At 38.2% G+C, this 14,528-nt stretch overlaps 1 protein-coding gene across 1 annotated transcript in view; it reads right to left on the bottom strand.

Annotated features, from left to right (window-relative positions):
• Positions 1 to 232: 232 nt before the first annotated feature.
• Positions 233 to 14,528, bottom strand: part of SLC7A11 (solute carrier family 7 member 11) — a 76,163-nt gene continuing 61,867 nt past the window's right edge. The window contains exons 11-12 of the mRNA XM_035023060.1: positions 13,301 to 13,478; positions 233 to 2,091 (exon numbers count right to left, since the gene is read on the bottom strand). Of these exons, the coding sequence (XP_034878951.1) occupies positions 2,024 to 2,091; positions 13,301 to 13,478 (246 nt within the window). The 3' untranslated portion in view covers positions 233 to 2,023. The remainder of the gene's footprint in view (positions 2,092 to 13,300; positions 13,479 to 14,528) is intronic.

Here is a 14,528-nt window from a genome sequence, read left to right as displayed (position 1 = left end):
GACCTATCTGCCCCTGTAGTTATAAGCACATTACTCTCAGGAATAATCAAGAACTATGTAAACCTCTCCATAAGATTTTACCATTTTTTTTGTTAGACAAAACAAACAAACAAAAAAACAAACAAACCCCACAAAAACCCTTAAGAAGAGTTTGCTGGTTTATATTACATGGGCCTAGACTGTTAAAAAAAAAAAGGGATATAAAGACAATCTATTTTTTTTTTTACCTCAGCAACAATAGAATGGCATGAGATACAGACAAATGGATGTAAGAAGCAGAGACTACAGATCAAATTTGAAAACCAGATGGTAAGAGAAAAAGGAAGGAATTTTTATAAATTCACTTAGAGACCCAAACACCAGGTTTGGCCGAAAATAGTATCAATCTTGGATGTGTATTAAATGTTATCAAGAGCAAAAACTGAAATTAGTGAATTGGAATTGCCTCAAATTCTAAATCATCATTTCTACTTCAGTTAATTTTCTATGAACCTATATCAGCTCTTAACGATTTTAATCAGTGCAGTTGTTTCAAAAATTGTTACTTTTAAAATTAGAGGATGAAACATACTCTCGTATGACTATTTAATCTTGGATGTATGTAAATAATAGTTTACACATTCCATCATTATATTACACTATATGAAAATTCCACAATATTTTCTAAACCTTGCATAAAAACACCTATCTGAATACACACACAGTTTCTCCTTCTTTCAGTGAATTTGTTATCAGTTATCTCTTTTGCAAGTTGAATGATAATTAAGGTGAGGAAATTACTGACAAAGCTGAGATAAAGAAGTGGAAAATTTTAGAAACATCAGTTGTAAATCTTATTTAGCAGTGACATTTCTTCCTCAATTTTTATGTAAATATATGCCTTTTCCTAATTAATCTGGACAGTTTAATCTGAAGAGATATTTTAACAGAATATAAAATATATAAAGGAAATGTACAAACTGTCAAAATTTATCACCATATAAAAATAGCTATGAGATTAAAAAACTGCTCATAATTACTAACACTGCATATAGATATGATTATAGGGTTGGGCATAATATTTTGGGTATTCTCTTTCTTGTTGATTTCTGTCTTATATGGATATTGCAATTTGAAGATTTAAAAATGCATATATTTAGCTATATTACCAAGGAGTAAATTATTAGTGAAACAAATGATTGTCCTTAAGAGCCTTTAATACCAAACTGACTATTGCTTTGCTCTAAGAAAGATGTTACATCCTTTCCTGATCAAGTGGGCTTCCACGAAAACAAAGTGGCCCATAACTGTGGTGCTTCCTGATAATGAGTGAAAAAAAAATCTTAACATAATCAATTATCGAAAATTTTTAGATATAATTCCTGTATTTTTCTCACAAACAATAGCCCCTGGAAACTCTTCTTTAATGTACTCATTAAAATTAGGCATATCCCCTCTGTCCTTTGTTCAAAATGCTCTGGGAATAACGCACTAAAAGATGAGTGATATCTAAGTTGGTATCTAAGGGGAAGCAATGCAATGCCAACATAAAATAAATTTCTTTCTTTCCTCAGTCCATAATGATGATGTATGGTTCCCCCGCCCCAGAAGAGTAGAAAACACTTTTCACAGTATAGTCATCTACAGTATATACAAATTGTTTCTATAAAAGCCATATATACAGAAAACATCTCGGTGTTCATGATTAGATATGTTATATGGACCACTAAAGTAATTGTTCATTCGGTAGTCTATTTCCTCTAACTTCATGTAGGTATCAGGAATTCCAAAATCATGTGACCTCATGGAATACTTGCATAGCATATCTGCTTTCAATAACTACAAGGAGTTATAACTAAATTTCTTAGAAACCAACTTGAACACACTAAAATATACAAATAGCAATAACCGATTCCTTTAGTCCATCACCAAAGTTGCAATCTTCTGGATTTTCATAAAATGAAGTGAAGATCCACATTTTGTTTCAGCCCTTTGGGCAGAAACAAGGCCAAGCATAGATTGCCAAGATTTCAAATGCATTAATTCATAATTTATGACAATCTTCTTCTGGTACAACTTCCAGTATTATTTGTAATGTTCTGGTTATTCTGTCTACAAAGAAATAAAGAAGAGAAATTAAAAATGCACAGAACTCAGAAATGCGTAAAAACAGCAAAATGTGAATTATTTGGGGTTGAATACTGAAAACACACAACCGCATATTTCATAGAGCACTTTCAAGAATTATTTACTTCATTAAAATCCCATCATGCTCAATTAATTTATTTGTCACTTCTGTAACTTCCCATGATGGCTTCTCAGCAAGAATACATTAATATTTTGTATTCAAATAGGAATTTTTATTCATAAACCAGGAGGCTGAAAATATTTTGAGGCAATAGAACCAAGATATAAATAAATGTTCAAAAATACACTTCATATTCGGTTTAAAATTGGTTTGTTGTTTTAGTACCTATGAGATTACAACCAATTCCTCAGAAAAATCAAAAGACTCATACTATAATGTCCAGTCTTAAACATGTAGCGTATTGGGGCACCTGGGTGAATCAGTCATTAAGCGTCTGCCTTTGGCTCAGGTCATGATCCCAGGGTCCTGGGATCGGGCCCCACATCGGGCTCCCTCGAGGAAGCCTGCTTCTCCCTCTCTCACTCCCCCTGCTTGTGTTCCCTCTCTCGCTGCGTCTCTCTCTGTCAAATAAATAAATAAAATCTTAAAAAAAAAAAAAAACATGTAATATTACTGAGTAAAACATGTTATGTCCCAGGGCCTTACTACCTCATCTGCAGAATGAGGGATTTGGGAGTGCCACCAGCAAGATGGAGGGCTAGGGGGTCCCAACACTTGCCTCCCCACCAAAAAAACAAAAAGAAAAACAAAACAAAACAAGGGAACCAAAAAGTACCCCAAGAACAATAAATAAACAGCTATAAACTGAAGAAAGCAAATCAGGGAAATTTCTAAACAACAAAGAAAAGGGGGCAAAAGTCTGGCAGAGCTAAAAAATTGAGGATGTCTGCATAGAAAAGTAAAGAAAGCATTTTGCCTGCATCGTCCCGTCCCCCAGTCAGAAGCTGAAAGACCCCAGCAAGCCTCGGTGTTGTGGATGTATGCAGCTTTTGCTACCGAGTTCTCCCACGGTCCTCCCCAATGACACTGGTGTGAGCTGATGAAGCGGCCTGCAGCGCCCCCACTCTGCATCTGCTCCCAGAGGCTGGGGCTGTTGCTGAGGTGAGATTTGCCCTTGGGGGTCTTGGTTGTTGATATGCCCACTCTTAAGGACTGGGGGCTACAGCACATCACCATACACAAGACTGGAGCTGCCACAGTTCTTTGCCCACTCCAGCCCCAGCCCGGGGCTTTGTCCCGTAATTACTGAGGCAACCTCTCCCCACTTAAGCCCTGCCCTCAGGGTCCCAAGTTACTCGTTGGCTGTCATTTTTGGGACCGTGCTGTTGCCCTGAGCCCTCCTCCGACAACTTTCCCAGGTCAAGACTCTGAACTATAATTGCTGAGACAGTCTCTTACTGTTCTGACTCCTACGCCTGGGTTCTAGGTCCTGGCTCGGACTCATCATTGCCAGGGGCACTGCCACTACCCTAAGAGTCACTCACTTCCTGTGTCTCGAGTCACACTTTGGCTACCATTATCAGGGCTGTGCTGCTACTGCTCTGAGAACCCCCATCCCAGGTCAAGACTGAGCTGTCATTGCTGAGATGGGCTCTTGCTGCCCTGATCCCTGTCCTATGGGTTCCAGGTCACAGCTCTGACCCATCATTGCTAGGGGCACTGACACTACCCGGAGCCCCACCCCTCAAGTTTCACGTTGGGGTTCTGACCCATCATTGCTGGGACAAGGCTCCTGCTGCCCTTAACCCTACCCCCCAGGTCCTGGGTTGCAGCTACAGAATGTCATTGCCAGGGCAGTGCGGCCACTGCCCTGCGCCCAGATCCCTGGAGCCCTACCCGTACCTTAAACAGACTACTACCAGAGTTGTGCTATTGCTATCTTGTGAGTGTACTGGTGCCAGAATCGAGACTTTCACCCATATCCTCAGGCTGTGCTACCATCACATCTTGTTATTCCGGGACTCTTGTCACTGCTGCATTCCCTCCTACCAGCACAAGTCACAGTGGGAGCCTTTGAGACCCAGGTACCAGTTACATGGGATATCTGCATATTCCCACACTCTAGATATTAGTGCCGGAGCCACAGCCAGCACATCTATGCCCCAAGATGTAGGCACTGTGATAGTGCCACATGCACCTGAGCCTAGGATGCCAGCTCCAATCCTGCTCTGAGGGCTCTGAGTGTCAACATGACTGACCAGGTCAGCTGCCTCCCATGGGCAAAAAGATCCCGGTAAGGCTATCAGCAGATTTCTCAGCAGAAAACCTGTAGGGAATGGGATTATATATTCAAAGGGCTCAAAGAAAAGAAAACAAAACAAAACAAAAAAACTGCCATCAACCAAGAATATTTTATCCAGAGAAGCTGTCATTAGGAAATAAAGGAGAGATAAACACTTTCCCAGACAAACAAAAGCTGAGGGAACTTAAAGCCAAGAGACCTGCCTACAAGAAATGCTAAAGAGAGTTCTTCAAGATAAATTATATATATAGAGAGAGAAAGTAACATGAAAACGTAGGAAAGTAGAAAATTCACTGGTGAGGATGAATATATACTCAAATTCAAAATACTCTCATTTTGATCAGAGCAGAATTAAAAGAAATAGAGACAGAAAACAACAGAACAAAAGCAATGAAATTAAGAACTGATTATTTGAATAGATAAACCTTTATCTACATTAACTAAGAAGAGGATTCAAAAAGTAAAATCAAAAGAAAGAGGAGGGGTGTTTGAGTGACTCAGTCAGTTAAGCATCCAACTCTTGATTTCAGCTCAGATCATGATCTCAGGGTGGTGAGATGGAGCCCCGCATCGGACTCCACACTGGTCATGCAGCCTACTTAAGATTCTCTCTCTCCCTCTCCTTCTGCCCCTCCACCAGCCCCCTCTCTGTCCCCCTTTCAAAAAAAAAAAAAAAAAAAAGAGGAGACATTACAACTGATACCACGGAAATACAAAGGATTATGAGAGACTTCTATGAACACTTATATGCCAACAAACTGAATAACCTAGAATAAATGGATAAATCCTAGAAACATATGCTCTCCCAAGATTAAATCAGGAAGAAGTAGAATCTCAATAAACCAATATGAAGTAGGGTGATTCAATCAGTAATAAAAACCTCCCAACACAGAAAAGCCTAGAAATAGATGGTTTGCACTGGTAAATTCTAGCAAACCTTCAAGGAAGTATTAACATGAATCCTTCTCAAACCGTTCCAAAAAAATTCTAAAGGGAGGAACACTCCCAAACTCATTTTATGAGGCCAGCATTATGCTGACACCAAAGTCAGACAAAGACATTATAAGAAAAGAATATCATAGACTGATATTCCTGATGAATATAGATGCAAAAATTCTCAAAAATATTAGCAAGTAAAATTCAACAACACAATAAAAGGATCATTTACCTGTGGTCAAGTGGGATTTATCTCTGGAATGCAAGGATGCATGAAACATATACTGGAAGTCCTAGCCAGAGCAATTAAGCAAGAAAAAGAAATAAATGGCACTCATATCAGAAAGAAAGAAGTAAAATGATCTCTGTTCACAGATGGGTGATCTCATATTCAGAAAACCCTAAAGACTCAACTAAAAAAAACTGTTTTAACTATTACATGAATTCAGTAAAATTGCAGGATACAAAATCAACATATAGAAATCAGTTGCATTTCTATAGAGTAACAACAAATTATCTGAAAGAGAAATTAAGAAAGCAATTCCATTTACAATAGCATTGAAAACAATAAAATACTTAGGAATAAATTTAACCAAGGGGTGAAAGACCTGTGTTCTGACAATTATAAGACATTGATGAAAGAGACTGAAGAAGACACAAATAAATGGAAACATATCTCATGTTCCTAAATTGGAAGAATTAATATTGTGAAAATGTCCATATGACCCAAAGCGATCTACAGATTCAATGCAATCCCAATAAAAATTCCAATGACATTTTTCACAGAAATAGGACAAACTATCCTAAAATTAGTTTGGAACCCCAAAAGACCCTGAATAGCCAAAGGAATCCTGAGAAAGAAGAACTAAGTGGGAGGCATTGCAATACTTGATTTCAAGCCATATTACAAAGCTACAGTAATCAAAACAGTATACTGGCATAAAAAGAGGCACATACAGGAATGGAATAGAGAGCTTATATACATAAATCCACATACATAAGAATGAAACCTTAGCTTGGACCTCTACCTTACATCATTCACAAAAGTTAACTCAAAATGGATCAAAGATTTAAATGTAAGACCTGAGATCATAAAATTCCCAGAAGAAAATATAGGGGGAAAGATCCTTGACATTGGTCTAGGCAATGACTTCTTGGATAAGTCACCAAAAGCACAGGCAATAAACACTAAAATAAACAAGTGTGACTATATTAAACTAGACAGCTCTGCACAGCAAAGGAAACAATCAACAAATTGAAAAAATAACCTACTGAATGGGAGAAAACATTCACAAATCATGTCTGATAAGGGACTCATAACCAAAATACATAAAGAACTCAGACAACTTAATAGCAAAAAAAGAAAATAATCCAATTAAAAATGAGCCAAAACCTGAATAGATATTTTTTCAAAGAAGACCTACAAATGGCCAACAGGTATATGAAGAGGTGTTCAACATCAGTAATTACCAGGGAAATGCAAATCAAAACCATAATGTGATATTTCTTTACACCTGTTAGGATGGCTTTTATCAAAAAGACAAGAGATAACAAATATTGGTGGGGATGTGAAGGAAAGGGAACCCTTATACACTATTGGGTGAGAATGTAAATTGGTATAACCATTATGGAAAACATAATGGCAGTTCCTCAAAGAAGTAAAAATTGAACTACCTATGATCCAGCAATCCTATTCCTGATTATGTGTGCAAAGAATTTGAAGTCAGAGTCTCGAAGGATTATCTTCACACCTGTTGATTGCAACATTACTCACAATAGCCAAGATATGGAAACAACCTAAGTGTTCATCAACAGAAAAATGGATAAAGAAGATGTGATTATGGAATATATTCAGCCATGGGAAAAAGGAAATCCTGCCATTTGCAACAACATTATGCTAAGTGGGATGAGTCAGACAGAGAAGGACAAATACTGTATAATATCACTTACATTACAGAATCCAAAAAAAAATGAACTTGTTAAAATACAGAGTAGAATGATATTTACCAGGGACTAAAGGGTTAGGAAATTGGGGAGACGTTGTTTAAGGGTACAAACTTAGTTATGGAGATCTAATGCACAACATAGTGATTATAGTCAACAGTACAATAAATTACAAAAATTGCTAAGAGACTAAATCTGAACCAAAAAGAAATGATAAATACATGACATTATAAAAGGTGTTAACTAATGCTAGTGTAGTAATCATATTGCAATATACAAATATATCAAACCAACGCATTATACACCTTAAACTTATATAATGTCATAATGTAAATTATATCTCAATAAAAAAGATAACTAAAAAAAGAAGAAGGGACTTGGACTAGAAAGTAGTTCTTAAAGTATGATCCCTGGACTGGGAACATTAGCATAGCCTGAGTTATCAGAAATGCAACTTTTCAAAGTGCTATCCCAGGCCTACTAAATTGGAAACTGAAGGCGGGGCCCAGAAATCTGTGATTCTGCTAGACACTAAAATATAGAAACCAGTGGGCTGGATGATTTCTAAGGTCATTTTATCTTGGCAGTCCTAGAACTCTGTGATGCTAGTGTCCCAGGGTATTCGTTCTTGTTCATCTCTTATCTTTGTAATCGATCCCTACAGAATCTCTTTAAACTGTTACTGATCCTGGAACCTCTGGAGCTTATCTTCTTGACAGTTTCAGACCCACATCGTCTCTCATCCAGACATGCAATGTTTCTCCTCTTTCATGACTTGTCACCTGTAATAGTCCCTTTCAAGCAGTATTTCACGTCACTAAAAAAGATATATTTTTCATCCGTTGCTTTATAAGAGTGTTCCCCAAAGTTGTTTTTCTCCACACACTGATATTTATAATATACATTAATTATCAAGAGCTCAGCACAGTTCTGGCAAATGATAAACTCCATGTAAATCTTTCTTGAATAAATTATATTTGTTACAGCCCACTCTACACTGAGATATATATGTGGAATACAAGGGAGTGCTCAAGAGTAATAAAAGTCCACATTTACAGAAAAGGGAAGTGGTAAAATTATCTGAGAAAAATAGACTGTGGAAAAGTAAGTATCAATAGTATGGGATATATGGCTTTTGTAAGCAGAGAAGGAGACAGGGCTATCTGATAGGATGAAACAGTAAGAGATTTTAGGCATCTACAATGCTGGATTGCAAAGCATTGGGGTTAAATTTATATCCTCTCCATCTCTTCCTCCCTGAACTAATCCCTACAATGGCTGACTCTGTGTGTGTGTGTGTGTGTGTGTGTGTGTGTGTGTGTGACTATTCAGGCATGTATCTTCTGAACAAAAGCCTTTTCCGAAAGTCTGTTTCTGTATTCTGGGACCCCCAGCCCTTTGCTTTCTTAGACGTCTTACTTACCCATGTCACAATACTGCATCAGTTCCAGAGAAAAGGAGAGCAACTTAGAGATCTTAATGCTTTGCTTGTATGACATTCTCCTTTCTGAAAACTCAATTTAGATCTTCTATTCAGCAGCACATATGGAGCCAAAGAATCTGTTTTCTGGTTCTGCACACCCATTCTCTTCTTCCATGTTCAATCAGACCTATTACATTCTCTCCTATGACTTTTCTATGTTCTCTCTTGGGATCCCAAGATTTGAATAATTATCATAATGGAGGTTTGGCTAGAGTGACTGATTTTGGCCATGAGTAAGCTGTTGGAACTACACCAGCTTTTCCTTCTAGGTCATCTACAGCGATGGGGTCAGATAGGAGTACTCAGCAGACCCAAATAAGCCTCTGTGGAAGCTTCCTGCTTGCCCAGGAGAACTGTGGTGCATGTAGTATTCAACTGCACTTGTGCTCATATAAGCCTTTTGACTTTGGGGATAATCAACTCCATGATACTCTTCTTTTTTACAGACCTATATTTTATAGATTTTATTTATTTACTTGAGAGAGAGTGTGAGAGAGAGAGCATAAGCAGGGGGAGGGTCAGAGGGAGAGCAAGAAGCAGACTCCCCAGTGAGCAGGGAGCACACACAGGGCTCGATCCCAAGACTCTGGGATCATGACCTGAGCCGAAGACAGATACTTAATCGACTGAGCCACCCAGGAGCCCCTCCATGGTACTATTCTTTTAAATAAAGTTGAGCCAATGAGTCTATACTTGGTGTTTTCAGTAACTGCAAGTTACAAGAGCAAATAGCAATTGCAGTAATTTTAGTTTTACTTTTCAGTAGTAAAGTAAAGTAGTTTTTGAAATCAGCTGAAACAACAACTGACCTTGCAAAATCTGATTTACCCAACCACGCTTGGTACAAGCATGGGATCTACAGCCAAAGCTGAGTAAGTCTGTGAAGTATTAGCACAAAACCAATCTTCCCCACAAGTCATAATGAAAATAATAGTATGTGTTTTTTTTAAAAAGGCTGCCAAACCTTTTCACATGTATGGTCTCATTTTATCCTTACAATGAAGATGGTTTAGGCCCCTAAGAGATGTAGTCAAGCTTAGCTAATTTACAATATCACCCTGCAGACTTCGTGAAGAGTCAGTCAAACGCATTAGGGAGCTTTCAGTGAGGTATCAGAAGCTAAGTTACCGATGATACACCATAAGCAGCATAATGCTTTCAGGACCCCAGAATTGCAAAGTCATTGTCTACAGAGATGGACTATGATCATTTTGCTGGTGCTCCCCAGTATGATTCTTTGTAATCAAAGATGTTGCCTAAATGCAGCTGTCCTCCATATCTTGCTTTAGCAAGAGGGACCAGCTTCCAGTCATCCCACTCATCTCAGGTGTGACACAGTCTGGCTGATGAATAGAGGCAGCCAAGCCAAAAGCTACTGCAAGCCCTCGCCAGAGCTTGCCAGGTCTAGCTACCCCCATGTATAGTGAGTATGTCAGTGGGGTGTCTGCCCCATTTTCCTTGGGTGAGAAGCTCATGTTTCTATAGATAAATAAATAAATAACCAGAAAAATTCACTACTCTGTCAGAGATTGCAGAAAAATGTGTTCTGTGTATCTGAGCACATTTTCTTTTCACCCTAGGAATGCTATCAAACAAACTGTGGTTCAATACTGGCATCCTGTGGCCAGAGAAATTCATCAAATCTCTGAAAATCTCAGATCCTCAGGTTCTGAACATTCCTGGCTATCTGTACCAAGCAGCTTTTCACCATTTCCTGAAGGCTGTTCAGTCACCTCACACAGTCTGTGAAAGCACCTAAGGTAAGATGTATTGAGATCAACTATCATTTCAGAAGGCTAACCCGTTCATGTATATCAGGGTGAAAATAAATGATAATAGAAAGTCTAGAGAATGTTACCCAACAACAACAACAACAAAAATCTGATATGAAGCTCTACAAGTTCACACTGAGCTTTTTCCTAACAAGGAGGCAGTTGGGAAAAGAGGCAAGGTGGTGGGCAGAACTCCGCTGTTTGTGTGTCTATGTATGAGAGTTTTGTTTTGGCCAAAGGCTAGGAAACTACTTGCTATTGCAGCAATAAATATCATGAATTTTCTTTATTTTACTACAAGAATGCTGCCTAAGAGGAAAATCAAACAAAATTATGGAGGACTGTTGTTTTTTGCTACTTACTTTCAAGGCGGTTATAAAGATAAAGGGTTACAAGGCCCGCAGTTTAAAGGCAGAACTGCCATGCTCCCTGGTAAGACTTAATGGCATTTATGAGATCCAAATAACCATCATGGGACTACCGCATCACGGCTGCTTTCACAAATGGCTACACTAAATTTGGAATCCTTGGAGATGTTTGGAACATCATTAGAGGCAGAGAAACGACAAAAAACTTCAAAATCACATAACCATGGAAAACCATCAAAGAAGGATCAAGTGTGAAAACTGACAAAGAAATGGTGCAAAATATGTACATGGTAGGAGGGGAAAGGATGTTTAGAGTTGGCTGCCTCCCAACTGCAGGAGTGCAATGCCTACTACGCAGAGAAGGCATGGAATCTGCTCTCTCAACATGCTCTGCCTCATCATCGTCCAACTCTAGGGCTACTAGCTCTCTCTTCCTCAATTCGCCTGCTTTCCCATGGCTCTTGGGGGTTTGAACCATCTCTAGCCAGGATCTGAGACAGACACAGACCTCGCAACGATGAACGCTAATCTGTCCCAAACATTGGTAATGAGGACAGCAATCCTAAGGGTAGTTTGCTTAACAAGATTCTTTTTTTTTTTTCTTTTCAGGAAAGCCTCTATTTTTATTGCCTACAACAGAGAAAACGTAACTAAAAATATTCCGCAGAAAACTAGTGTGATCTAACAGGAAATAGAGATTAAATATCCTTCCAGACAATCAGTGTGCCCGTGTTAGCCTTAAGGAACCCAACTTTTAGAGTAATGCCTCTTCAGGGAGTAAGTGTTGCTGGCTAGAAAACAAAATTCAGATATAAATCGTAGCATAAGTTCTAAAGATACCAAATACCACTTAAAAGCTAATAAAGAGTAGTAGCAAAAGTCTATATTAAATGGCTGACTTCTAAATGAGTTTGTATAGCACACTGGAGAGCCAATATGTATACATATTTCGGGGCTTTTTGTTTTTTAGTTTTAGTAACACTGACATTATTTATTAACAATTTTACCGGAAATATCAGAAATCTCCCTGAACTTCTTACTGGGCCTTCAAAAATTAATTATGGTTAAAGAAGTAAATTAAAATAAAGGACAAGAACAATAGCTGTTTTCTAAACTCACTAAACTCACCAAACTCACCAGCAAGAACATGGCTGTTCCTCTGGCTACATGTTTTTACTTTGCTCTTGTCCCCCAAGCACCTACTGGAGGGAAAGAGCATGGACTTTGAAGTCCAGCAGATGTGGGTTCAAATCCTAGCTCAATGGTTTAAAATCTGTACACTCAAAGAAAAGTCCTCTACCTGCCTGAATCCTGGTTTCCCACCGGGTATGGGAATAACAAACATTTATCTCTCACAGGGAGCTTGTGGAAGATGGAATGAGATGATGTGTGACGGGAAAGGCCTCACCCAGCTGAGCCCCTGACAGAGGGGTAGGTTCCCCACAGAGGCTGCTCCTAAGCACCCTTCCTACCTACTCATAGCCTATATTTCCTCTTTCCCCAACCTACCTGGTCACCAAGCCCTCTGGGTTTTTCCTCTTTAACAGCTCTCACTTTCTCTTAGACCCTGCCAGCATTGTCCATGTTCAGACCCTTCTTAATCCTTGTACGGGGTTAATGTGGTAACTACCAGTCTTGAGTCTCTTCAGCCTTGACCCTCTCTAATCCATCTTCACTATACCCAGGATGATTTTTATGAAATACAACACTACTTGAGTTTGAATTCTAGCTGGTCTACCTAATATCTGCATGACTTGAAACAAGTCACATGAATTCTTCCATGGTATAACTCAAAATCTATAAAATAGGGATGAGAACTTTTCTTACCTCAGAAGATTGTTATACAGATTAAATAAGGTTGTATATGGGCTAACACACAGAAATCACACAATAAATATGAGTTGTTATTCTTCTCTTCATTGTTCTTGCTGTTCTTATGACCCTTCTGTGAATTGCCATGCCTATTAAATAGGGTTGTGTCATAATCATATTTAGGACCTTTGTGGGTCTCTATCTCACTCCCTATCAAATCTCATATCACTCAGCAAGTGGCATGTTATGATATAGAACCAATAAACTGAGTTCAACCCAGAATAAAAAATAATTAGGTTAGTAAGGGATTCAGGAAAGCAATTAGGTCATTTATAGAACTGCTAATAAAATTCTATCTAAAAAAAAAAAAAAACTATTCTCTTAAGAAGTGATTAGAGCAGCCCAAGCTAAATATCCTGAAAGGATTGAGTGGCTGTACCCTAAACATCCTTCCTGCTTTTTCTTCTCCTAGTTCTAATTAAAATGCAATAACGTATTTAAACTAGCAATTGTCTTACTTATATTTTTAAACTTTAAGGGGTGTGGGTGTACAAATAGATGGGTTTTCCACAACATGGTCCCTCAAGAGGTCCTGAAATTGTGTAAAAGTCTTACCTGACATTCTTCTAAACCACTTGGGTTTCTTGTCCCATATGATAAAGAGATAGTATGCAGGAACCCCAGTCAGAGTAATGATGAAGCCAATCCCTGTACTAAATGGGTCCGAATACAGGGAAAGGGCAACCATGAAGAAACACGTGAAAGAAAACAATGCTGGGATGAACAGCGGCACCTGGAACACAGCACAGGAAAAAAAAAAAATCACTTCAAACAGTTCTAGAGACAGAAGATGGGTTCAAGAGGAGCACATCAGTCATAGGATCGGATGATCCCCACTGGTCATGTGAGCAGGTGACCGGCACCATCCTACCTTTACCTTAACAGCAACTTTGATAGGGTGCAGAGAATGTAGCAAACATACTCCCTTAAATTTTTTTTTAAAAAAAATCTTTGAATAGAATAAAACCTGAGGATAAATAAGTGTGTTTCATTAGAGATGTTTTGTTTGAATGGTTTGACTAGATAAGTACCATTATGATTTATGTTTTTGATTTTAAAAGGTTGGCTCTTTGATAATTATGATTAGAATCTGCTTTAATGTAGAGTCAAGAGCAACGGCTGCTTGTTACATGTTAAAGCCTTTCAGTGCATATTGATTTTCTGTTGGAGACTCACAATAAGAACTGACAGGAATAAAACAGACCAACTCCTATTCAACCGCTAATAAAGATGTTGCTAACATTAGGCAATGGATGAAATTAGAAACAAATTCTGACAACATGACTGACAACATTATCTGTGTTATTTTTTAAAAGCAAATAAATAGTGAGGTTAAGTCAATCCATGAACATTCACGGCTAAAGGAGATGAGAAATAGATTCGTCAGCCTCCCAAAAGGAAATGCTCAGTTACAGTAAACGGTATTCTCTTAAGTGGTACATTCATACATATACCTTCACTTTCCCCATGTGTCCACACTTTTATTCCTTCTAGAATATCTAATTTAAAAAAAGAGCAATGTCACAAGTGATAAGATTTAAGAACACTTAAAATGACTGTTTTGTAAAGCAGCATCCTTTGTAGAGTTTCAATTAGTGACAATTCCACGTATATCCGCCTCCCTCTTTCTCAGCATGGCTATCCACAATTACTCAGCATAAAGATACAAGTGTCCCACACTTTGAACACATCAGGTCATTAGACACATCCAAGAAATAGCAACATAACAAATACCCTATATATATATATATATATATATATATATATATATATATATATATAT

Source organism: Mirounga leonina, unplaced genomic scaffold (assembly GCF_011800145.1).
Source record: "Mirounga leonina isolate KUSES-001 unplaced genomic scaffold, KU_Mleo_1.0 Mir_176, whole genome shotgun sequence".
In the NCBI taxonomy this organism is placed as follows: domain Eukaryota; kingdom Metazoa; phylum Chordata; class Mammalia; order Carnivora; family Phocidae; genus Mirounga; species Mirounga leonina.
This window is presented reverse-complemented; position numbering and strand designations above follow the sequence as displayed.